At 40.9% G+C, this 27,508-nt stretch overlaps 1 protein-coding gene across 3 annotated transcripts; it reads right to left on the reverse strand.

The window, feature by feature from the left end:
• Positions 1 to 27,508, reverse strand: nubp2 (nucleotide binding protein 2 (MinD homolog, E. coli)). 3 transcript variants are annotated; one of them, XM_034052686.3, is made up of 7 exons: positions 27,270 to 27,507; positions 10,026 to 10,144; positions 9,226 to 9,424; positions 5,765 to 5,919; positions 4,019 to 4,129; positions 2,438 to 2,507; positions 1 to 532 (listed from the first exon to the last, which is right to left on the reverse strand). In XM_034052686.3, exons 1-7 carry the CDS (start codon positions 27,334 to 27,336, stop codon positions 390 to 392), a joined length of 864 nt encoding a protein of 287 aa, XP_033908577.1. In that variant the 5' UTR covers positions 27,337 to 27,507; the 3' UTR covers positions 1 to 389. The 3 variants fall into 3 exon arrangements, with proteins under 3 accessions (XP_033908577.1, XP_033908578.1, XP_033908579.1); XM_034052687.3 differs by lacking the exon at positions 10,026 to 10,144 and having other exon boundaries at positions 27,270 to 27,508; XM_034052688.3 differs by lacking the exons at positions 10,026 to 10,144; positions 27,270 to 27,507 and adding an exon at positions 9,880 to 10,010.

Consider the following 27,508-nt stretch of genomic DNA (forward strand, 5'->3'; position numbering starts at 1 on the left):
TTTTTGGTTTATTGTATACATTTAATAACATGATTTTTGCTTTTCCCGTGGTTAAAGAAATGTCAACATGAACCCAAAATGCACGTCAGACAAAAAGGCAGATTGACGAAGCATTCTAATAATTTTATAATAACTGAAGAATATCAATAGCAAATTAAAAGGATCAGCAGTTCTGTATAAAGTGAGACATATGTAAAGTAATTGGACCTAACACAATAATATGATAAATCTGTTTTGTACCTCCATTATATACCCAGGTCTCAACATGTGCTTCTTTCAAAACTGCATGTTACATCAAACATTTCATTTTAAAAGCATGAAGGTCGATGTGGAAAGTTATTTCTTGTGGAATCAGCCCCTCCTGACGATCAGCGCAGCCCGGTGGTTCCTCATCGTCTCCCAGCAGCTCCGCTCATCACTTTCTGGGCAATCTCGTTAATGGCACTGAAGGTAGCACTCAGCGGGAAAGCCTGGATGAAATCTCCGCCTTCTTCTAAACTGGAGCTGAGCTGAGGGTCCAAAGGCACACACCCTGCCGGAAGAACCCCACCAAGACCGTTACTTCATTACCCAGTCAATGAGCATGAACACCTCCGCGCCTCACACTGCAGGGAGCACAGCGATGCATTACCCAGTCAATGAGCATGAACACCTCCGCGCCTCACACTGCAGGGAGCACAGCGATGCATTACCCAGTCAATGAGCGTGAACACCTCCGCGCCTCACACTGCAGGGAGCACAGCGATGCATTACCCAGTCAATGAGCGTGAACACCTCCGCGCCTCACACTGCAGGGAGCACAGCGATGCATTACCCAGTCAATGAGCGTGAACACCTCCGCGCCTCACACTGCAGGGAGCACAGCGATGCATTACCCAGTCAATGAGCGTGAACACCTCAGCGCCTCACACTGCAGGGAGCACAGCGATGCATTACCCAGTCAATGAGCGTGAACATCTCAACGCCTCACACTGCAGGGAGCACAGCGATGCATTACCCAGTCAATGAGCGTGAACACCTCCGCGCCTCACACTGCAGGGAGCACAGCGATGCATTACCCAGTCAATGAGCATGAACACCTCCGCGCCTCACACTGCAGGGAGCACAGCGATGCATTACCCAGTCAATGAGCGTGAACACCTCAGCGCCTCACACTGCAGGGAGCACAGCGATGCATTACCCAGTCAATGAGCGTGAACATCTCAACGCCTCACACTGCAGGGAGCACAGCGATGCATTACCCAGTCAATGAGCGTGAACACCTCCGCGCCTCACACTGCAGGGAGCACAGCGATGCATTACCCAGTCAATGAGCATGAACACCTCCGCGTCTCACACTGCAGGGAGCACAGCGATGCATTACCCAGTCAATGAGCGTGAACACCTCCGCGCCTCACACTGCAGGGAGCACAGCGATGCATTACCCAGTCAATGAGCGTGAACACCTCCGCGCCTCACACTGCAGGGAGCACAGCGATGCATTACCCAGTCAATGAGCGTGAACACCTCCGCGCCTCACACTGCAGGGAGCACAGCGATGCATTACCCAGTCAATGAGCGCGAACACCTCCGCGCCTCACACTGCAGGGAGCACAGCAATGCATTACCCAGTCAATGAGCGTGAACACCTCCGCGCCTCACACTGCAGGGAGCACAGCGATGCATTACCCAGTCAATGAGCATGAACATCTCAACGCCTCACACTGCAGGGAGCACAGCGATGCCTTGCCTTTTGTTATAGAATGCACTGCTTTTAATGCCTTAATACAGTCTACAGAAGGGCAAGAAAATAAATATTCTATGAAAAACAAATTTGAAATAGAAGAGCATAAAAGGTCCCATCATCTTTCTTGAGTTTAAAACACACACACAGAGGTCCCCAAACACACTCTGCATCCATCAATAACAATTAAAATGTTAAAACTGGTTGGTCAAAAACAATACCACTAATTTTAGTTCTCTCGTCCAATCGATAACCCATCAGTGCTGATAAGCACTATAAATAGCCTCAAATGACACTACCATTATAAAAGTTTACCAGTCATTTTGCAGTTTCCCGTGGTTATATTATGCATTTACCACAGTTTGCCATGTTTTTAAATATGATGTATCATACCTCTCTGGGGTGTACCATGCTTTATTACATGACTCTGTTATAAGGGTAGCAGTATTATATTACTTCAGTGAAGTACGAGTCAGGTTTTCCAAGAGCATTGCTGATGAGCCTTGCATTGTTTTTAGAGTACGTGAAACAGACCTGACAACTAAATTAAAGTGTCAAGCTAAAGTTATAAAATTGATAATTTTCCCCCTTTTTACTGAATGGGACAAACTACACATGCATAATTAGGGAGAGCTGTGCTGTTGTGACTGCTTCATTGCACAGCTCTGCCCCTCAGCTTCCTTGTCAAGAGGCCCCCCAGCGTTAATACCTCACCTAGAAAGGGGACTCCTGTCTGTTTGGCCAGCTCCTCTCCTCCGCCTTTGGAAAATATATTTGTACATTCCTGAAAAAAAACATAAAATTACAAGTCAAATATAAGGAAAGTATACTGATTGGAATGAGAGGCGTATTGTGGGAACAGAAACCATTACTGTTGCCGGAGGGAGCGTGATCTGGATACACTGCATTGTTCAGAGATATTACTGTTACGGGAGGGAGCGTGATCTGGATACACTGCGATGTTCAGAGATATTACTGTTGCGGGAGGGAGAGTAATCTAGATACACTGCGATGTTCAGAGATATTACTGTTGCAGGAGGGAGCGTGATCTACGATGTTCAGAGATATTACTGTTGCGGGAGGGAGAGTAATCTAGATACACTGCGATGTTCAGAGATATTACTGTTGCAGGAGGGAGCGTGATCTACGATGTTCAGAGATATTACTGTTGCGGGAGGGAGAGTAATCTAGATACACTGCGATGTTCAGAGATATTACTGTTGCAGTAGGGAGCGTGATCTACGATGTTGAGATATTACTGTTGCAGGAGGGAGCGTGATCTACGATGTTCAGAGATATTACTGTTGCAGTTCATTTATGACCCATCTGTTTAAATATGTTTACATGTAACGCTGCCATACGGGACATCCCTTATAAAAGTTTTGCACAGTAAAAGCATAACAAATTATAATAAAAGCACAGTGAAAGCATAGTAAAGCATAGGTAAGCATTGTAAAGAACAGCAAGGTATGGTAAAGCATATTAATAAACATGACAAACCAGGGTAAACTATGGTAAATATAGTATAACCATCAGACAAGCGTGGGAAAATACTGTGATCAATTTTTATAAGGGACAGCATAGGTTATGTAATGTGGTTCTTGTAAACACTGCAGGGTGTTCTGCAACACTTTAAAAAGGCAAGAGAATTAGCCCTCTACACAAACTAGCCTGAATGCTCTCCACTTCCATACGCTACACTCAGTAAACTCACAGAACACTGCGGACAGGCACACCCACTCGCATTCTCAACACTGCGGACAGGCACACCCACTCGCATTCTCAACACTGCGGACAGGCACACCCACTCGCATTCTCAACACTGCGGACAGGCACACCCACTCGCATTCTCAACACTGCGGACAGGCACACCCACTCGCATTCTCAACACTGCAGACAGGCAAACCCACTTGTATTCTCAACTCTGCGGACAAGCAAACCCACTCATATTCTCAACACTGTGGACAGGCAAACCCACTCATATTCTCAATAAACTCACAGAACAGTGCAAACAGGCAAACCCACTCATATTCTCAACACTGTGAACAGGCAAAACCACTCATATTCTCAACACTGAGAACAGGCAAACCCACTGGTATTCTCAGTAAACTCATAGAACAGTGTGGATAGGCAAACCCACTGGTATTCTCAACACTGTGAACAGGCAAACCCACTCATATTCTCAACACTGAGAACAGGCAAACCCACTGGTATTCTCAACACTGTGAACAGGCAAACACACATATTCTCAACACTGTGAACAGGCAAACACACTTGTATTCTCAGTAAACTCACAGAACAGTGTGGACAGGCAAACCCACTCATATTCTCTACGATCCCCAGGATTCGTAAGCCAGTCTTCTTACAGAATGTGATTTCACGTCTCACATCCCCGGTTGAAACTGCCTGGAAAAACAATCAAATAAAAAGTGTGTCAGTAACAGGAACTGCCTGACTACTTTACTGGGACCTGTAAGTAATATGGGGTTAGGCCTCTGTTCACCTGTGACCTGATCACAGCCTTGACATGGCACAGACTGCACATCATCTTGCAGGATGTTTATCTACTCAGTCATTAATATATATGCATGCCTCTGTCACGCACAATTCTAGCAAAAATGTAGAGACTAACAGATTCTGCCATTGAATAAAAATGTCCTCCAACTGGATAAGACCTTAAAAGCACATAATAGCTAACAGTAAATCTTATCCAAGGTGTACTGCCATCAATTTGTAGATCTCACATTTTCCTATGTAAGAGAGAATGAGAAATGTTATTTCTTTCTTTCATTGCTTTTATTACAAATAATGGTTTGAATTAATGTATAATTACTAACAAAATATAGTTAAGCTTAACAGTTAATACAGTTAATAACATTTGACTGGAGGGTCGTGGGTTCAATCCCCAGTGGGGGACACTGCTGTTGTACCCTTGAGCAAGGTACTTTACCTAGATTGCTCCAGTAAAAACCCAACTGTATAAATGGGTAATTGTATGTAAAAATAATGTGATATCTGTATAATGTGAAATAATGTATAATGTGATATCTTGTAACAATTGTAAGTCGCCCTGGATAAGGGCGTCTGCTAAGAAATAAATAATAATAATAATAATAATATGAGTATGCATGTCAGATTAAGAAAATACTGTAAGCAGAAGTTGCCTGGAGTTCGATAAATATTCTTCACCAACAGCTTCATATAAATTACCATTACAAAATCACATTCACCATAATATAAGAAAATCTGAGACCTACTGTGTGAAGGCAATATACAGGTAGTGGTCAAAAAAAATGGAAACCCCAACGTAAAGTCACTTAATAGGGCGTTGGGCCACTATGGTATCCCGCTCTGTAGAGTTCTCGACAGACCGTTTATGAAACTGGCTGCTCGCACCCCAGGTTGAAATTTGCAGTCAATTGATCTGCAGTTGCTCGCCTGTTTTGCCTTGCACTTCGAATTAATGCACGGATATCACGATCCTGGAGTATGCACTTCCGCCCACTGTTGCCCTTTGCTGATGATGTCTCTCTCTCTGAGTTCCATGCCGACATCACCTTAGACACCGTTGCTCGTGAAACATCAGCAAGTTGAGCTGTCTTGGTCACTGAAGCTCCTGCCAAACGCACCCCAACAAATCACCCCTCTGTCACCGAGGTCTCCTCTTGCAGCCATGCTAGCCATAATTATAGGAAACCAGGCCTGTCCAGCATTTTTATACATGACCCTAAGCATGCTGGGATGTTATTTGTTTAATTAATGCATGAGCCACACCTGTGTGGAAGTCCTTGCTTTCAGTATACTTGGTGTCCCTCATTTACCCAGGTGTTTCCATTTTTTTTGTCCACTACCTGTATATTAGGTAAGACTTACTGGAATTATTTTTTTAGCATCAAGTTCGTACTTTAAGGAATTACCCCACTGCACCACCAAGCACTCAGGTCAAGAGCTGGTTTTCTTTTGGTCCCCTGTGTGTGACGTGTACAGCAAGCTGGAATCCCAGTCAGGAATGCTAGTGTATTCTGCATGTTTGATTGTTACCTGAGGTGTGGTGACCAGCACCGCCCCCTCCACACCATGCCCTCGGAGACTCTCCACCACGGCCAGGTGCTCATCGGAGGTGCCTGGGGGAGTGTCTACGATTAGGTAATCCAGCTCCCCCCACGCCACGTCCGACACAAACTGCTTAATGAGGGCTGCCGGGAGAGACACAGGGATCCAATGGGTTAACATCCAAGGACTATACAAACTGAGCAACACAGGGATCCAATAGGTTAATATCCAAGGACTATACAAACTGAGCAACACAGGGATCCAATGGGTTAACATCCAAGGACTATACAAACTGAGCGACACAGGGATCCAATAGGTTAATATCCAAGGACTATACAAACTGAGCAACACAGGGATCTCAGGCGCGTCAGGTCCAATTTATTTTCACACGCAGTTTATTTTATACGCGCTGTTTAAAAGTGGTTTTCACAGTAAATCAGGTTTAAAATGCACTGCATATCAACAGGACACTCAGTACTGCATCTCCAGCCCTGCCCCACCCCTTGTTCGCTGTATTTTTCACATACCTCTTCATAGTCGTGCATACTGATAAATCATATCCTGATCACTCGTTTTATCACCAAACTCCTCAATAATGTGATCCAAGTCATTATTTTATTACTATAAATGTGTATTGCTCAGATACGGTCTCACTCGGCCATTGAATGGTTTTCTCGGCTTTTCCAGAGAAAAAAAAACGACTAGAGTCCTGTGTTTTACATCTTTTTGATGATGTCGGACAGTCTCGGACCGGAAAGGGAAAATTGTAATGTCGGACCTGGTCCAAAATAAGACCGCAAAGGGTTAAACTGCTACGTACATTTACATAAGAACATTTACCAACGAGAGGAGACCATTCTGCCTGTCCAGTTCCTATTGGCTGATTGATCTCAAAACTGGGTTGGGTCTTTTAGGATCCCAGTGATTCTGCCCCAGCAACATGACTAGGTAGCCCATTCCACACCCTCACCACTCTCTATGCGAAGTGTCTCGTTCCCTCTGGCCTATATGTCTCCATCTAATTTCACTAAAGTGATCAAGTCCAAAATATTACTTAAACACGTTTACAAACTCACTTGTTTGGTTTACAATAGCATGAGTACCCTGTAGAAATCAGTCATCTATAAAATTATTCATTTCTCACTGGGCCCAAAAAGCATTTAAAAATGTTAATTGTAACACTCAATTTTATTGGATTTACTTATGTTATCAGTTGACATGACATTGCACACGCTTGCATTGTTGTGTGAATCAAATGAATGATTATTACACATCTAGAGTTTGTACACAAGATATCCCTTCACCTACCTGCAACTGAAAAAAAATATAGCTGGAATATAGCATGTCTCGCTAGTCACTTGTCTTTTGCTAGTCCGATTACATTTTTCAGTAACTTGTGACTGGGACGGTTCCTTTTTCTGACATGTAACAAAATGTGGTAATGGATTACCTTTCACGCGAAAACATAACAGTTTATTTTAGTTACATTTAAACAGGACAACAGCTAATGCTTAACATGAAAATCAAAACACTCTTCAACAATGCAAGTCAAACCTAACATGTCACATGAACGCGCTTTTCATATCATTTTCATAGAAAATGATGACAGGAGGGAATGAGTGGGTTCGATAGCTGTATCTTCAAAGAATATTTCAAGCTGCAGCCTGACCAAACTGAAAAAAAATCTCTGTAAAATTTAAACTGTGCCTGAGAAGTAACCATTTGTATCTATAACTAGTTACATTTTTATAAAGTAATCAGTTACTGTGATTAGTTACAATGTTGCTTACTTGTAACTGTTACACAGTAGTTAGACGTTAGACGTCACTTCTCCAACACTAGTTCAGGACAGTTACAGTGGCTCTCAAAAGTATTCACCCCCCTTGGACTTTTCCACATTTTATTGTGTTACAACATGGAATCAAAATGGATTTAATTAGGAGTTTCTGCCACTGATCAACACAAAAAAAGTCCATAATGTCAAAGTGAAAAATAAAATCTACAAATTGTTCTGGCGAGAAGGACACTAGTCAGGGAGGCCACCAAGAGGCCTATGGCAACTCTAAAGGAGATACAGTTTTCCACGGCTGAGCCGGGAGACACAACAATAGCCCGGGTGCTTCACAAAACTGGCCTTTATGGGAGAGTGGCAAAAAGAAAGCCATTGTTGAAAAAAACTCACATCAAATCTCAGATAGAGTTTGCCAGAAGGCATGTGGGAGACTCTGAGGCCAAGTGGAAGAAGATTCTATGGTCTGATGAGACCAAAATAGAGTTTTTTGGCCTCAACGCTAAGCACTACGTTTGGCACAAGCCTAACACCGCACATCATTCTGAGAACACCATCCCTACCGTGAAGCATGGTGGTGGCAGCATCATGCTATGGGGATGCTTCTCTGCGTCAGGGCCTGGAAAGCTCGTGAAGATAGAGGGCAAAATGGATGCAGCAAAGTACAGAGAAATCCTGGGGGAAAACCTGCTGAAGTCTGCAAGAGACATGGGACTTGGCAGAAGATTAATCTTCCAGCAGGACAATGACCCCAAACATACAGCCAAAGCCACACTGGAGTGGCTTAAAAACAAAAAGGTCAATGTCCTGGAGTGGCCCAGTCAAAGCCCGGACCTCAATCCAATTGAGAATATGTGGAAAGAGTTGAAAATTGCTGTTCACCAAAGGTCCCCATCCAACTTGACGGAGCTTGAGCAATTTTGCAAAGAAGAATGGGCAAAAATTGCAGTGTCCAGATGTGCAAAGCTGGTAGAGACTTATCCAAATACACTCATGGCTGTAATTGCTGCCAAAGGTGCCTCTACCAAATAGACTCAAGGGGGTGAATACTTATGCAATCAATTATTTTCTGTTTGTATTTGTAATTAATTTAGAACAATTTGTAGATTTTATTTTTCACTTTGACATTATGGACTTTTTTTGTGTTGATCAGTGGCAAAAACTCCTAATTAAATCCATTTTGATTCCATGTTGTAACACAATAAAATGTGGAAAAGTCCAAGGGGGGTGAATACTTTTGAGAGCCACTGTATGTAGTCATTTATGAGACGCTTTTATCCAAAGTAACTTACAGAGACTAGGGGGTGGACTATGCATCAACAACGGCTGCTGCTGCAGAGTCACTTACAACAAGACCTCGGTTTTACGTCTCATCCGAAGGACAGAGCACAAGGAGGTTAAGTGACTTGCTCAGGGTCACACACAATGAGTCACTGGCTGAGCTGGGATTTGAACCGGGAACCTCTTGGTATCAAGGCGCTGCTTGATGAGATTCTGGGATCAATAAGCTACTAACAACCAAACAAGCAAGATGGGCTGAATGGCCTCCTCTCGTTTGTAAACTTTCTTATGTTCTTAAGCCCCTTTTTCTAACCACTGGACCACTCTCAAACATGCAGCCAATGCAGGACCGCCCTGGTCTGGGGCCCGCAGAGCCTACCTGTTTTCTTGGGTCCCCTCCAGACTACAGCATCATCAGGGTTCTCTAGCAGGAAGCCAATTGACATGACAGCGATGGTCTGCTCGGGGTTTGCGTACACAGGGACCCAACCCGCGTCACACTGGTGGACGTGTTTACTGCGCACATTCAGCATGTGGGGGATACTGGGGCCGCACAGATCCACATCCAGGATCCCCACCTGCAACAACACAGAAAGAGCGAGATACACCACCGGTGCTGACAAAACCATACCACTAAATCTCACCCAATACACAATTCTATAATTTTATCAAAAACACACACATTTTTTAATGGCAATTAATTTGAAGCAGTTAGAGAAGAATATTTATTGAACGATCTTTGCAGATACTTCAATGCTGTACTTCCTGAAGTCACAGGAAGGAATGGGAAAAGCAGTGACTTGTACCCAAATGCGAGCCAAAAAAGTCTAAAGTCATTTGGAAGAAAATAAATGGAAAATATTCTTTTTTCTGGGAAAAGGAGTTGTACCCATTGAAGGGTAATTGTTGGCAACTTTCTCCATCTTATAAACCATTGTGAATTTATTTAAATTTGTTTAAAAATAAGGCAAAAAAAACCCCTTCTACTAGCAAACACTCCCGTGAGATTGGATTATACCCTGACGTGACTCACCTTCTTCCCTGCGTGCCTCAATGCCAGGGCAAGCTCTCCCAGCGAGAGTGGATTATACCCTGACGTGACTCATCTTCTTCCCTGCGTGCCTCAATGCCAGGGCAAGCTCTCCCAGCAAAAGTGGATTATACCCTGACGTGACTCACCTTCTTCCCTGCGTGCCTCAATGCCAGGGCAAGCTCGGTGGTGATTGTGCTCTTCCCTACCCCTCCTTTCCCTGACAAAACCAACACGATGTGCTGAACGAGAGCCAGGTTACCCTTCCCTGAGAGGAGAAACAAGAAGGCTGTCAGGTAATACCCTCTTGAATTCCCTGCTGGGGATGAACGCTCCTGGAAGAGGCTACAGTGGAGGCGCTCGTGCGTACACATGCACAGCTAACGCCACACTTCACACTGTCAGTGTACCTGGAGAACTGCTTATCCACTCCAATACATGGTATTAACGTTACTTAGCACAAGTTGATGACAGTATCAGAATCTGGGGATATAGTGGATGTCTTTCCATCTGCATGTCACACTTACATGTATCTGGATAAACGCTTATCAAATTGTCATGAAAGTTGCTCATTCTTATTTTATACTATTCTGTACATACTGTTCCAATATCATGTTCACAAACTTTTACATCCTACTGACAGCTCTGCTTCTGAATTCACAGCCATGGCAGGGGGTGGATGTAATGGACAGGCTTGTTTTGCCATCCAGTTAATCTGTGTGAAATGATCTCTGGTATAATAAAAAAGATGCCCTACATACCTAACCTTGAAAAAAATCATACTTTAGAATTGGGTCACATATTCTATACACTAATGGCATCGATACACATACACAAGATAAGATACACTGTCATTGACAAAACCAGGATTCACCAGGCTGCAGAATCCTATTTTACTACAGTATACTTGAGAAGCGATCATCTCGTGAGGGTGCCTAGTTTAACTGCCATGTGCTGTTACGTGTAATGGCCTTTGAATCAAAATGACATTACAGTACAGTATTTTACTGTCAGGGCTACCACTGCAATTAAGCATCTGTGGCTTACTTATTTTCTGTTGCGATTCAAATCTCAGTTTTTCATTAAGCAGAGATGCAAAGCTCTACAATCCCCCCCCCCCCCCCCTTCCTCATCACCGCCCTGCGCCACAATCCCACTCCCTCTACATGCATATCACACAATAACACTGCTGTACTCAGCATGTATTCAATTAATGTGTATTCACTTATTGATCAAATTCAAATCCATAAACAGCTTTATTGGCTGTACATGTCATTGCACTTAAGAACATTAGAAAGTTTACAAACGAGAGGAGGCCATTCGGCCCATCTTGCTCGTTTAGTTGTTAGTAGCTTATTGATACCAGAATCTCATCAAGCAGCTTCTTGAAGGATCCCAGGGTGTCAGCTTCAACAACATTACAGGGGAGTTGATTCCAGTTGATTCTCTGTGTAAAAAAGTGTCTCCTATTTTCTGTTCTGAATGCCCCTTTATCTAATCTCCACTTGTGACCCCTGGTCCTTGTTTCTTTTTTCAGGTCAAAAAAGTCCCCTGGGTCGACATTGTCTATACGTTTTAGAAATTTGAATGCTTGAATCAGATCGCCTACATAGTCTTCTTTGTTCAAGACTGAATAAATTAAAAAATGTTAGCCTGTCTGCATATGACATGCCTTTTAAACCCAGGATAATTCTGGTCACTCTTCTTTGCACTGTTTCTAAAGCAGCAATATCCTTTTTGTAGCGAGGTGACCAGAACTGGACACAGTATTCTAGATGAGGTCTTACTAATGCATTGTAACGTTTTAACATTACTTCCCTTGATTTAAACTCAATACTTTTCACTATATAGCCGAGCATTTTGTTGGCCTTTTTATAGCTTTCCCACGTTGTCTAGATGAAGACATTTCTGAGTCAACATAAACTCCTGGATCTTTTTCATAGGTTCCTTCTTCAATTACAGTATCTCTCATATGGTATTTATAATGCACATTTTTATTGCCTGCGTGCAGTACCTTACACTTTTCTCAATTAAATGTAATTTGCCATGTGTCTGCCCAGTTCTGAATGCTGTCTAGATCATTTTGAATGACCTTTGCTGCTGCAACGGTGTTTGCCACTCCTCCAATTTTTGTGTCGTCTGCAAATTTAACGAGTTTGCTTACTATACCAGAATCTAAATCATTAATGTAGATTAGGAATAGCAGAAGACCTAATACTGATTCCTGTGGTACACCACTGGTTACCTCGCTCCATTTGGAGGCTTCTCCTCTAATCAGTACTTTCAATCACAATCACAATGCTACCAGAAGGACTGCTTACCTGAGAGTATAAAGCACCCATTGCACTTGTAATTTCTATCCCAGCAATAAGAACCAAAAGCAGCAATAACTGACAGGATAACCCATTTTCAGGATCTGCTACCAGACCTGGAAAAGGCCAAACAAGCAGTTGTTTCTGAAAGAGGGACATTGACATCTATAATTATCCAAATTTCATAGCGATGTTTTTTGTAAAGAACGATTCTTTTTTTTTAGCGTGTTTATGCATAACCACAGTTTGATGTCAATGTGCAACAGTGTAGACGTAATTGTGTTGAGGTTTTCCATGTGATGTCATCACAGCATGACGTGGCCATACTGGTGGTCAAAACAACCTTAGCTGCCAATGCAAAAACTGCATCTTCCACAGCAAAATGTAATGTACTTGCAACCACAGAGCACACTTATCACACCAGTCACAGGAATTAGAAAGATATAATAAGCGCCAGATACTTCGAATTTTTACCCCTACTGTGCACCCCGGCAAGCACACTTTGACACGATTTGCTGAGTAAACATCATTCTAGTTTATTTTTTCCTTTTAAGAAAACCAATTTAGAATACACATTTCCAATAGTTTACGTACTAATATAAATGATATACAGTACTTAAATGTTTGTATATAAATGTTTAACATCTTTTGTTAAATCGCAATTGAAACAATGAATATTACATATTTGGTGTAGACTAGAGTATCATATCTTTGTAAGGGGATTAAAAAAACAAACAAACAAAAAAAAAACATTTGTTCTACGAAGTGTCAGTAACTGGAATCTGTACATTTTTTGTTCCTGGGTCAATCCATATGAAATCAAATCACCCAAAAGCTCCACCTCCTTTGATTTGTGATAAAAAATGTCCATGCATGTTTGCCTTTGGGGAGAAGTGGTTACAGTGTAAATTTTAGGCCTGAGAGACATCCCGTTCATGAGATACAGCTCATCAAAATTGCCCCATTTTGAAACCTGCTCCCAGCCTTTCCATGGTCATAACCTCCTCCATTTGACACAGAAAGATAGTTTTGGTGTCATTTAAAAGCTCTCGAATAGCACTATCTTCACGTTCTATGGAAGGTCCTGCAAGATAAAGTTGTGTGATTCTGTGACCTTTTACCTCACCAAGGTCAAATCGCGTAACCTTGGATTTTTGTCAGTGTTTGATAGATTGTAGCCTAGACCCTTATTTACATTTCCTGCATGTTTAATTTTGTGCCTGCCATTGGTTGAGGCACAGCACAGAGTTGAATGCAGAGTGTCAGGTGAATCTTCTAAGCGAAGTGATTACACACCTAATACAATTGAACAAAAAATGTAGTTGTAATTGAGTATACCCACCTGTTAAATCGAAGCTGCAGTGAACTGGTGTAGCTGTAAGAAATTTGTGTTAATTAATTAACCAATTTGGCCTGTTAACACGTGACTAAAGTGTAGCACAGGTGAATTAAATACAGATCAATACTGAAATGTGCCCTTTACAAAGTGAAAAACAAGAAACTCAACTAAGGTGTGTCCTTAAACCTGGTACTCTTCCAAAACAATATTTATATATTATATATTTACATTTATGACATTAAATGTTTGTCGCTAAAATTATTCTAGCAGTTTTGCAGTCTATTTGATATTGAAGACAATTTGTTGCATCAATGGCAAGTACTTCAATTACTTTCTTGGAATTAAAGACAAGGCATACCGTGACCCATTTGTAAAGCATCGTGGAGTGTGCCGCACTAAAGGTCGCACCTTAACAAAGAAGCTGATCAAGTATCACCAGAAGCTGAACTTTGTGTATGGCCAGAAGTTATGTTACCCTTGTATGAAGTTGGTAGCCCATCGTCCTCCTGACCAAGACAAACAACACCTTCAACACAAAGTGACCCCAAGGAGTCGAGTTCCAGAGAATCCAGCCCTCGTGCTATTCAAGACAAGCAACCTCAAAGCAATGAAATGTTCAAAGCTGAAAAGGAACATGAGATTTCACAAATAAACAAGACCTTGGAGGCAATACAAGAATCTCCACTGAAGACAGGGAAATTGTTACAAAAAGTATATGCAGCTCAGAAGGTAACAAAGGTCAGAGAAGCAATGAAGACGTGGAAGACCATGAAACAATCAAGGAGCAGATGATGGCCCAGCTGAAGGATACATTTCATTCAAATATCAGTCGAAGTCAGCAAGTTCATATTTTGACAGCTGTCCCAATGTCTTGGTCTATACGGAGGGCTGCTACCGAGTTTGGTGCTACCTACGACGTCCAGGACAGCCAAGGTTTACAGGAAGAGATGGGATGCCTATCAGATCCAACTCCAAACATTGGGGGGAGAACGCTAACAGAGGAGATTGCTCAAATGGTAAAATTGTTCTTACAAGAGGGAAGATGTTAGTCGACTCATGGCCAGAAAGAAAGATTTTGTTTCTGTTTACAATAAAAACTCGAGGAGGAGGGAGCACCAACAGAAACGTCTTGTTCTGTCATCTTTCAGAGGCCTGTCGTTTCTTCAGATTACAGCATCCTGACATTAAGATCGGCTTCTCCAAATGTGCAGAGCTGAAACCAAAAGGAGTGTGTATTGACAGGCAGTAGCGGTACACATGCTGTGTGTGTCTGCACAAAACACCAGAATGTAAAGCTGATGTTCACTTGTTCTAAGCTTCCACAACTGAGTGCCACTACAGAAGTGCCTTTGAATCACTATCGGCATTGCTTATTTTATCTCATGTGCTCCTCACCCAACGTCGACTGCCACTTAGGAAAGTGTGAAAATTGTCCATAACTTGAAGATTTCAAGAGTCATCTACAAATGTTCTTTCAAAATTGCCTGCTGGACGCTGTGGAGTATTGGAAGTGGACTACAACTGACAGATCCACCCTTCAGACAATCAATGAATCTGTTGATCAGTTCATAGACTTTCACAAGCCACCTCCAACGTCTTTGTTGACATGATTTCATCGCAAAGATACAGACTGCATATTATCAACAGTCAAGGGGTGAACTCCTTCAAGAAAATGAATTCCCAGTTGTTGGTGATTTTGCAGGAAACTTCACTTTCATCATGCAAGATGAAGCACAATTACACCACTGGAACAACTCTCAGGCAACCATATATTCTTTTGTTTGCTATTGGCGAGACAAAGATGGGAATTCTCAGCACATCTCATATGTTGCAATATCAGAATGCATGACTCATTACAGTCGCTGTTTATCTCTATCAAAAGCACCTTTTGAGGTTCTTGGAGAACAAATTTGGGAGGCGCCCGAGAAAAATCTATCACTTCCCTGACGGGTGTGCGGGGCAATATAACAACTGTAAAAATGTCCTCAACATTTGCCAGCACTGGAAGCTTTTGGTGTGGAAGCAGAGTGGAACTTCTTTGTAACATCTCATGGCAAAGGACCCTTTAAACAAATGGCAACAAAAGCCAGTTTGCAGCGTCTATACCATGACCAGATCCAGACTCCAGACCACTTGTACTGGTTTGCAAAAGACAACATTCCTGCTGCTGAAGTAGAATACTTCACGATAGCACAATGGCAAGCTGAGCAAGATTTTCTGGAGCAACGATTCCTCAAGGTAAGAACTGTGAGTGACACACGGCATCTCCACTTCTTTCAACCAGTTTCCAAAGCAAAAGTCCTTGTATAAGAGTTCTCCCAGTCAACAAAACAAAGAAAAGAATCAATCACAGTCGAAGAGGATGTCCTATCATTTGACCAAGTGAAAGGATATGTTACTGTTCAGTACGATAGTCACTGGTGGCTCGGGCTGGTGGTGCCTGCTGATCACAAGAAGAAACCAGAGGCTGAAATTAACTTCCTGCACCCGAATGGACCAGCACCATCATTCTGTTTCCCATGTCGTCCAGATCAATTTATTGTAGACATGGGGGATGTGCTGACATCAGTGGAGCCAACAACTGCAACAGGAAGGACATACACCCTGAGAGACAAGGAGATGGCCAAAGCATCAAAAGCCTTGACAGAGTGGCTACAAAGGAAAAGGGTAAACATAGGTGAGTGGTAAATTGTGTTGCAAAAAGAGGATGCATGCAGAGACCTGAAAATCAAATAGCTAATTTCCACCACTTCTAAAAATATGTTTTCTTTTCCAGGCTCAGTGATTCATTGGATTTGAACAGTGGTAATTACAGCTCCTGGAGAAGCATCACTTAAAATACCAAACATGCGCTGACAGAAGTACCACTGGTGGGGACAAAATTAAATGTGCACAATTCAGTACTGATTTATATTTAATTCATATTTGTTTGTTTTAGCCAATTGTGTAAATAGGCCACCTTGGTTAATTCAGTAATATAATAGCTGTTACAGCTGCACCAGTTCACTGCAGCTTCAATTTAACAAGAGAGGAGAGTATACTCGATTGCAAATAAATATTTGTGTTTAATTGTATAATGGTGTGTAATCGCTTCACTTAGAAGATTCACCTGACACTGTATTCAACTCTGTGCTGAGCCGCAACCAATGGCAGGCACAAAATGAAACTTGCAGGAAATGTAGATAACGGTCTAGGCTACAATCTATCAAACACTGACAAAAATCAAGGGGTGAGGTCAAAGATTCACAAAACTATCGTTCGGGGAGCCGTGACACAGCCGCATTTAACTTATATATACAACTTATAACCACAACGCCTCTTTTTTTTTATAAACAGCTGATCCAAAAAAATAAAAAAACAATTATTGTGTGATTGACAGCAAATGCCACCATTCAGTTTCATGGTAAAATCACTGCCATTCACTCAGACTTTGTTGAGCTGATCCACTCAATTTAACCATCCCGCTTTCAGTAAACACTGTACGTAGGCTGCTGAGAGACACACAAACACGGTTTAAATTCCTGAGTTGTTAGTTTTCATTCTGATTATTTATCTGTTTATTTATGGTAACGTACATGCTTCATTATTAGTTCTTTAGACATTTTCCGCTACATCTATACAAGTATAATTTATTTCAAATAATAAACGGTAAATTTGTATTTTACAGGCAGTCCTCACACTTACGACACAATAGGATCCTGAAAGTCGCGTTGTAAGTCGAAGCACATGTGCCCATAGTAACAATGTTATAAATTTGGGTTACGTTCCTGACTTTTTGGCCAGATAATACATTTTTACAAAAACGACCCGTTATATTGTAATCATGCAAATATTGAATTAACTCTTTACACTCAGCCCGTTGATTTCAGGGCGCCAGCTCCCTCGTGGTTATGCACATATTACTCAGGAACCTACCTGGCTTGTTTAAAAGTACAGACTCGGGGCTTTCCAATGACGTATTCAGCGTGTGTATGCAGTACTCCTAGCTGGAACTACGATCACCTGAAGTTAAGCCCCTCATCATGTGACAGAGTTCACAGCTTCGGTTTCGTTTTGAGTCCATTGCTCTTATCAGACATTGTTAAGGGCAAATAAATTCTAAAAAAACAAAGGGCGCTGTGGCAGGATGGCTGCAGTGGTGACGTCACACCCGGAAGAAGACGCAAACACACAGCAGCTGCGGGTTAAAACCGAGACCTGAAAGTGCTCGGTTTCTTTATTAAATAATAATTCAAAATAAAAGAGTTGAACAAAACACACAAAACAAACGGGCACAAGGGCCAAACAAAACAGTAAACAAACACAAAAGGGACGAAACGGACAAACAATTACCGTGCTGAACGAATAGCAATTGTTATTTTTCGCTTCTGTCTCCTCTCTATCTCCCCATACCTCCTCTCTGTACACCCAACCCTGACTGAGTGACAATGTGCGTCTTTTATGCAGTTGACTCGATTGCTAATCAATTATTCAATTAGAATCTCGGTACAACTGCACATGGATTAATTACGTGTCCTTCCCCGTGCTCACATAGTATTACATTTTAATCAGCACGTGATGTGCAACCCTCGTGGCTAAATACAAATAGACATTTTATCACTCGTGCTACCGAGACCCATTTATATCCCGTGTACCAATGACTATACACCAACATTTAACACACTACATGCAACATATAAACAAACAATACGCACAAAGCGGGGTCACACTGCCACAGGCGCCCACGACAGGTACTGCGGTTCAGACACCGAGCGTGCGCACATGACGCATGGCTCGTGTCTCGCCATGTCGTAAATGCCGTCTCGATATCGTAAAGTAGAAGCAGGGTAATAATGCAAAAGAGTCTTAAGTGCCCGGCTTCGTAAGTCGATGAGCGCCTGTACTTGTAAAATTCTAAAGGAAAGAGCAAGGCGTGATTGGTTGAATGCGAGTGACGCTGAGAAGTTGAAATCTACCAACTCGTCCACAGCGTCTACGATTTGAACGCAAGGTGGTGCATTCGTAGCGTCCAACTGAATCGTATGCCCAGTGGGAACCAGCCTTAATGCACAGCTCCACATGTATTACAGAGTTTTTTTTTTTACCCTTTCATACGTCGATTAAATCGATGCATCGGCTTTTTTGGAGAACGATATATCAATAGTGAAAAATAAGGCATCGCCGCAGCCTTACTCAGGCCTACAATTCACAGTGTAACCATTTCTTCCAAACACAATAATACTTGCAAAAGTTTATGAAAATCAGGGGTCAAGTGAAAAATGGCAGTTTTTTTATTGATTTCATATGAAATGACCTCCTGTAAAATCACCTTCATCGAGTGACAGCTAAATGGTTAAGATAAGAGACTGTACTAAAGGATTATGCTGTGCAAAGATTAGCACAGCATTAACAATGTGTAAGCTACGTGCATAATGATTTCTGTTCCGTTTTCAAGTAGCCTAAAATTACATGAATTAGATGAATGCAGTTTTCATTATTGTGTTGTTATAAACTGATGTTCCGTGATTTCATAAAAATATTTTTAAAAAAATAGGTTAGGGTACGTTACACAACTCACAAACTCAAAAACACAAACTACTACATCCGACGATCACCGCTCTGAACTGAAAGGTAATACTCAGTAACATTTTGACCTATATATCATAAATTCATAATTTCTGTATTTGTCATTATTTTTCTTAAAATTACCTATTAAAGCTTAACGACAAATTTGGCAGAACTTTCTATTTTTCAGTGTGTGAGTGAAGTGTACCGCTGTAGTGTTAGAAAGTGGTACATCGTCAGAATGTGGTATGTATACCAAAACTTGACCAGTATAACATCAGAAAGTGGTACGCTACCAGATTTTAGTACAGGTTAGGGATGTGCTTTTGGTACATTTTCAAAAACATCGAAAGACTTAACTACAAAGTAAAAAAAATAAAGTATATACTGAAATTAGTAGGGGTGCACCGATAATCAGGAGCCTATCGGCATGGCATCAATATAAAGAAAAAAACCACAAGCGATATTCATGCTTGAATTTCTTCCAGCACAGAACATAATGTTTGGTCAGGTGCGCATACTAATGACTCAAGAACACTGCGACAGTCGTTTTCCTTGCAGTGCTGTGTAAGGTGAGATCAACCTGCAGTAAATATGTTTCAAAAGAGCGGTGTGTGTATTTTTTTTTAACATCTGAAGACAACAATAGGATAGCTGAGTTGTGTGCAGCAGAACAGACTTGATGCTTCATTAAATCCAAAGTTAAGTGAACAATTGAAGTTGTGCTGCATTTAAGCAGTGTATGCTGAAAATAAGAATTTAACAAAAGTTGTTTTAAGGCCGGTTTACACTCCATTGCTCGACTGTCGCTCGTCTAAAATCCCAGTGACAGTCAGCTGTCGATTATTACCCGATCAACACAATGCTATCGCCGCACTATAAACGCCCAGCGATGCTTGACCCGAGAAGTATTTGAACAGAAATGGAAGATGAAGCGCTTCAGTTAGTATTTGTATTCTCCTTAGAAGTAAAAACTATTTAGCTTAGAATGTGTCTATACACATGTACATACCTAACCACAAACAAGCAAAAAGAAAAATAGGAACACAGGGCTTGAAGTTCACTTTGTGTGCTGGGGGGATTTCCCCCCTATGCTGCAGCCAATGGGGGGGGGGGGGGGGGGATGGCAAAAGAAAAGGCACTTTTCCATATAAAAACTATACATATTTTACTGCATCATCATTCACACTGGTGTTGCTTTAAAATAAGCTGCTTTCAGGAGACCTAACAGCTGTTCATCACTGCGAGACAGAGCACTCTCCATTGCTTTTGCCATTGCCTGATGTGAAGTTTCTACTTCGCGTTTCTTTTTCAAAGCTGCGTTGTGTGTACTGCCACTAGAATGTCTCAATAATGTAGACATTTTGTAACAGCGGCTAGTAAACTTTACAGTTCCATAGAGAATGCAGACTGAAGAGCTCATTTCACCGTTACTAAACTCCAGCCATGGGTAAATCTTCAGCCAGTTTGGCTGAAGATTTACCTGCTGTTGTTTGTTTGCGTTGTACATTCTGCTCTGTTTTCATTTAAAGGCCGGCAAACTTTTTTTGCCTGCAGCAGAAGGGTACTTTTCTTTTTAACCAGCGCACCATTTCTTTTTTTTTAAAGCAAAGTCACCGCTTGCAAATAAACACCTAGATAGATTTAATATTGTCTTTTTTTTTCTAAACCGTTTACTTACTGCAGTGTACTGAGTTTCAATAATGCTTAAAGACAGCGGCCGAGAACCACGTACGAGAAAATAAAGTCTCACTGCATTTAAAATATCCAGCACTACTTCTATTTATTTATTTATTTTATCCAGCACTACTCAGAATGCGGCTCACAGTGCTTTCGCCACCGACACCCTCTTCGTTAGGGATTGTTGTAGCGTGTCAGGCATTCTAAATTGGGTGGAAAATACAGTAGCTTGGAGTCTTAAAATAGCTCTACGGGATTTTCCCGCCCTGAAAGTTCCAGCTATGCGGGAGCAACTTGGAAAATGCGAGATTCCCGCATTTGATGCCCTGGAACACATCCTATTATTTAGTTTCTTCATCCAAAAAAACATTCACTGTTTTACCATAATTAAAAAAAAAAAAAAAACCTCAAAAAGCTGAGCGAGCTGAAAACGGGACTGCTGCTACAATAATGTCAGAAAACAATAGAAGCAACAATTGTTAACAGATCACATAAAAATGGTAATTTAAATTATTATTATTATTACTATTATTATTATTATTATTATTATTATTATTATTATTAATAATAATAATAATAATAATAATAATAATAATTTAAATATATTTGAATTGACATGTAAATGTCAAAAACAAAACGTTTCACACAACTGGCATATTTTGTCACACCACGATACCAAGGCCATTATCAGGTCGTAGTTATTTGTACAGTCTCTGTCTATCTATCCACACACAGTAAACATTGATTCTGAAATCCAGGCTTGTGTACAAATGTACCAATGAAGCAGAAAAACAAATACATTTGCTTTTCTGCTTCGTCAAGAGCCTGCAGCTGGTAAAAACTGAAATGTCTCAAACTGCTATGCAATGAGTGTCTTATTTCCATCCCTGCTCTATACATGCAGATGTATTCTGGCATCTGGTATTATACCATACGCATGTTCTAGACAGATTACCAAAAAAGACGGCCCGGGGTTGTTATTTGTTGAGCTCTGGAGTTCCGTTTCGTTATGAATTCATGTGGATTTTATTTGCGCAGTATTGCAATGCAGGCTAGCTCTCATTCTGTTATTTTTATTGACTGCATTCTTGAAAGAAAAAAAAAAACCTATGTAGTAGGTAGGTCGGTGGCTTGATTAGATAGACAGATACACCGTTTGATTTCAAATCCTTTATTCGTTATATTCCATTTATAGATACATTGTATTGTCCTATAGTTCCGCACTGTCGTTGTTTAATATTATTTGAACATATATACAGTACGATGACATTATGTGCCGGTCAAAAATAAACACAATCTTGAAGCCTTTCATTTGCCCCGAGTCTAAAATACTCAAGCATTCTCTTTGTTCTGCTGATCTGCTTTATCTACTACATACATAGAGGGACCGGCAGTAATTATACTGAGCAGCTTCTCAACAAACAGCCTGTCATCCATTTAGCGTTTATCACTTAGCAACAAGGTCAGCGATGAGGTCAAAGTTCAGTTGATTTGAACTCTCAGCGACGCTGCCAGCGACTGTCGTTTTCAAGTATGGCGACTGTCGGACGACACTAGAAAATAAGCAGAATTTTCTATTTTCATACGCAGTAACGTTTTAACCTAGATTTTATAAACAAATTGATTTTCCTCGCTTTATTTCTCTTAAATGACCTAGTAAAGCTTAACGAGCAAAAATTTGGCAGGATTTTCTACTTGAGTGTGCGAGTTAAGTGTACCGTAACCATAAACTAAATTTTAAAAAGATGTAAAAGACCGAAAACAGCATAACGTACCAGATTTTAATGGGCGCTTCGCTGCTTTCTTAACGGAAGTTGTTCAGGCATGCGCGAGCAAGCGCAGTGTAACACTTTTTAGTGCGTACCTGAAAATAACACTACACCATAACCAATAGGGGTATACAATCATGGGGTCTCCATGCAAGTTTTTTTTTTTTTTAACGAGACATTTACACGAGGAAAATGTCTTGTGTAAAATGTTTTTTGGGGTTTTCGTTCGCTCAGTTTATTTTACTCGAGTTCACTCAATATCATGCAAATGAATAGGAAATGTGGGGGTTGATATGTAAATTAGAGAGAGAGAGAGAGAGAGAGAGAATCTGCTTTCCACCACCTTACCATTAAAATATAATGTGGTATTACGCTGTACTGATATAACAAACTGTGGGCGATTACTTTATATGAATTATCATGTTTTGCACGAATGTAAGAACTGGCTTTCTGTAATGGCGTACTTTTTAGCATATATCTATAATCGTTTACGCGATGTATTTTAATATCAAATTTATGTCTTCCACACTATTACAGTTTTGTTAGAGGATGTATTAGTTTATCGCTAATGTAATCACAGTTGTACATATAGACTGCCCATGTTTTCATTCACGTCCCAAATTCTGGGCCACTTTGGTTTTTAGATAACGTCCCAAATTCTGGGCTGCTCTGGTTTTTAGATAACTTCCCAAATTCTGCATTTTCGAATTCAGGCCAGTTTTTGAGATATTCTGCTCAGCTGACAGCCGAGTTTCTAAGTCATGCAGGCCCAGTTTACCATAAACTGGACCGTTAATTCATTTAAGAGTAACCCTTAGTACATGAATCAAAGTTAATGTATTTTTACTCTCCCCAGAAAACATTTAGGAACATGGTATACCAAAAAAAAAAAATTCATTTGCTTATGTAATGTCCATTATTATATATAGTGAGGCGTAGGGGTTTATCAGAACTTCTGGGTTTAAGAAACTAGTGCCCTTCAACAACTTCAAATAAATCCTATTGTATTGTATTAGTCAACATTTCCCTTATCTATTCCTGATAGTTTATACTGTAGGTCAGGGGTTTTCAACCATTTTTTGAAACTGTACCCCTTCTATCTGGAGGTTTCAGCTCGAGTACCCCTTTACAATTTCCGCTCAACTGAATGGTACCTCAGTTACAATAAAATGGAGAATAATCTGATGACTTTGACAGCCTTTTTTAAATTTTGACAGCCTTTTGTAAAACTGAAGGCCTTTTGATACCCAGCATACACTGCAATACCCAGCAAAGTTATACACTGATATTCTGATAGCACAGCAATTCAAATGAAGTTTGTAATTGGTTGTGTTCCTCAAATACACAATAAAAAGTGATATTTATAGGGTATACAGTTATACAGCGATACAGTGGTTTCGGACATCTAAGAACAGGTACTGCGAGCATCTGGATTCATACCCAGAGGTACTCTGTAGCCACCTGGGACATTCACAGCTTGTTTGACACCCTCTTGTAGTTGCCCATTTCTGCATATAAAGCAAAATGCTGTTTGTCAATCTCTTTTTTCTTATAAATCAGTCTTTGCAGGAATCATTCAAAAAACACTTGAATCAGTTAGGGATTACCAGTCTGACACTACAGGCCTTTAAATTGCAGTACCAATTTGCAAGTTGCTAAGTGGTTGCGTTCCTCAAATTTGCACTGCAAAGTGATATCTTAAAGAATAGGGTATATAGTGCTTTTTTCGCCTCTGCTCGCTTTTGGTGCAAAACTATGCTCCGATACACTCAAGCTGATACTGTGATCACAAAACACTTGGAATGGACTTAACTTGGTGCTTCTGTTGCATAAATACACTACAAAATGTGCACATTTCAGGTCTTAAATAATGGACATTTTTTGTATGTATTTTGCCATAGGGAATCGCGGTCGGGGGGGGGGGGTGGTCCCTCCTGTCGTACCCCATGAGTCCATAAATCCTGGGCCAACAAACTCGCTAGTACTCTCTTTAGATGCACAACAGTCTTAGCTAAAGACCCACGACCGCCATTGGCCGAGCCTTACCCCGATGGTGTTTTTATAATGGGATTTGCCATAGGGAAGGGGGTGGTCTCCACGACCCCTGGGCCAACAAACTCAGAAGGGCACTCTTTGCGTGCACAAGAGTCTTAGCTAAAGAAAGACATCAGCCACGGGTTCATATGCCACCCCACTGCCAGATGGTGGGCGTTGCCCCAAAGAGGTTTTATAATGGGATTTTCCATGGGGCCCCGCACAAGGAGTCACCATTTTCTTGGTTCAGATGCCAGGATGGCTTGGCAAAGTTAATTTTTTCATCATGACATGAGTTTTTGGGTGAACCACCACATCGTTTTAGGGGGTGGTTTGGGGTGCTCCCCTGAGTCTATATCACATTGAATGGTGGTTCTACGTGCTCGGGTTCGAGAGATATGCCTGAAATGTGTTTTTCAACCCTGCCATAGACATGAATGAGGCTGAACACCCTGAACGCCCTGAAAATATTTTTTGCAAAGAATTGCTAAGAAACTGGGCATGTTACATTCAGGCTGGTCTAGAACCCTTCGAACGGTGGTTGTAGGTGCTCTGGTTCGAGAGATATGACTGAAAATGTGTTTTTAACACTGCCATAGACATGAATGGGGCTGAATACCTGAAAATATATTTTGCAAAGAATTGCTATGGTGGTGTGTGCGTGCAGGGGTTGCATGGTGGTGTGTGCGTGCAGGGGTTGCATGGTAGGTGTATACATGTAGGGGTCGCATGGTGGGTGTATGCATACCGCATGGTGGTACACGTGTGTGAAGGGGAATTGGAGTGCAGGTTTTGCGCAAAAGAGGGGTGGTGAAAGACTGGGAAGGGTAGGGTAAAAGAAAAATTACTACAATCATTTATTTTCACTTTCGACTCCCAGTCTCCTTTCCCTCACTTTATGATTTTATTTTGTGATTATTTAACTTTTGTCAAAATAAACGGCCTTCATCTACTCACAGTTGCAGTCTTCTGTCCAAAAAGAACCTGAAACACTACAATATATTGATGGACGTTGCATAAGAAAATGAGATGTCCTTTTTTCGGAATACCATGTTCCTTCCCAAAAATGTGTTTTAATATTAGCCTTTAATAAAGGAAAACGACTGCTTGAATTAATTTTCATGTATCTATTTCAGTGCAATGTAGTTTCTTCATGTAATAAGAAATACGTTTTTTTAACATTTACATTTTATTTGTTTTTTCATAAAAAAATAAAAAATTTAAAAAAAAGATTTCTGAGGAGAGTAAAAAATACATTAACTTTGATTCATGTACTAAGGGTTACTCTCAAATGAATTCACGATCCAGTTTATGGTAAACTGTGCATGGATGACTTAGTAACTCGGCTGTCAGCTGAGTCCCCAAAACTGGGCTGAATTCGAAAATGCAAAGCGGCCCAGAATTTGGGACGTTATCTAAAAACCAAAGCGGCCCAGAATTTGGGACGTTACCTAAAAACCAAAGCTGCCCAGAATTTGGGACGTTACCTAAAAACCAAAGCTGCCCAGAATTTGGGACGTTATCTGAAAAGCAAAGCGGCCCAGAATTTGCGACGTAAATGAAAACAGGGGCAGTCTATATGTAAAACTGTGATTACATTAAGAGATAAACTAATGTATCCTCTAACAAAACTGCAATAGTGTATACATTTTATATTAAAATATATCGCAAAAAACGATTATAGATATATGCTACTTGAAAGAAAAAAAGTACACCACCACAGAAAGCCAATTCTTACATTTGTGCATAACATGATAATTCATATAAAGTAATTACCCATAGTTTGTTATATCAGTACAGCGTAATACCACATTATATTTTAATGGTAAGGTTGTGGAAAGCAGATCTCTCTCTCTCTCTCTCTCTCTCTCTCTCTCTCTCTCTCTCTCTCTCTCTCTCTCTCTCTCTCTCTCTCTCTCTCTCTCTCTCTCTCTCTCTCTCTCTCTCATCACAATGTTAAAAATGCCTGCTAGCTTTTCAACTCGTGTGACGACATATTCATGCGACAGACATGGACCAATCAAAACGCGAGACTGTTATGCGGTTCCATCCCAAAAACCGGGCCTGTGTCATACCTCCCATTTCACGTGTAAATTGACCTGCATGGAAACCCGATTAATTAAGCGTGTTGCGCATTATTATTATTATTATTATTATTATTATTATTATTAATAATAATCATCATATGTATACACTTAAATGAAGATTACATTTACGCAGGTTGGTGATCCGCAGTCCTTACATAAAATACTACTTTAGTTGTCAGAATGCATTATGCTACATTAATTATTTTACTGAACTTCAATATGAAATCACGGAACCCTCATTATTTATAACATATTAAATACAGAATAATGCAAACTGTATTCATCTACCTGTAATCGTAGGCTACTTGAAAACTCCACGCAAATCGTCGAGAAAGCCCACCGTTGGTTGCTGTCCCTGACCACACGCAAACATTATTGCAAAATAATACTTTTGCTACAAGCTAAGAAACAGTAAATGGTGAGTAATTAACACTGGTAACGTCACCTAACACCCTGAACTGTCTGTGGTGAAATTAACTTAGCAAAGCCGTTTACAAACTTTTGTACATTGTTTAAAGAAAGTAGTCGTTTGGCGTTTTAACAAATACCAAATAAAATAAACAGACGTGGCGTCTCAGTCGCCCTTTCACATCCTGGTGTATTTGCATTTGTATTTATTAGACTATACCTTCCTCAGACGCCATGCTGCTGTTCCAGTTATCTTCACTTCCTGCTCTCCCGGCGATACCATTCATCCAATCCCACAAAACCTAAAACACATACCACGCCTCCCCCCTTGTGTCACGCAATTAAAATGTGCTCTGCTGACAGGTGAAAGAAAATGGTGTCTTCTAAAATAAAATTATCCAAATCTCGACCACACAATTGACCCATATTTTATTGTACGCCACGGCAATCACTGCGTAC

The sequence above is a fragment of the Acipenser ruthenus genome, chromosome 22 (assembly GCF_902713425.1).
Source record: "Acipenser ruthenus chromosome 22, fAciRut3.2 maternal haplotype, whole genome shotgun sequence".
NCBI lineage: Eukaryota > Metazoa > Chordata > Actinopteri > Acipenseriformes > Acipenseridae > Acipenser > Acipenser ruthenus.

Coding starts and splice junctions, on each gene's coding strand:
- nubp2 (XM_034052686.3), bottom strand. CDS start 27,336: ATGAATGGTATCGCCGGGAGAGCAGGAAGTGAAGATAACTGGAACAGC. Junction 9,425..10,025: donor TGAGGCACGCAGGGAAGAAG/GTGAGTCACGTC, acceptor GTGTTGTTGCAG/GTGGGGATCCTGGATGTGGA. Junction 4,130..5,764: donor TGCTGGTCACCACACCTCAG/GTAACAATCAAA, acceptor TTGTTTTTCCAG/GCAGTTTCAACCGGGGATGT.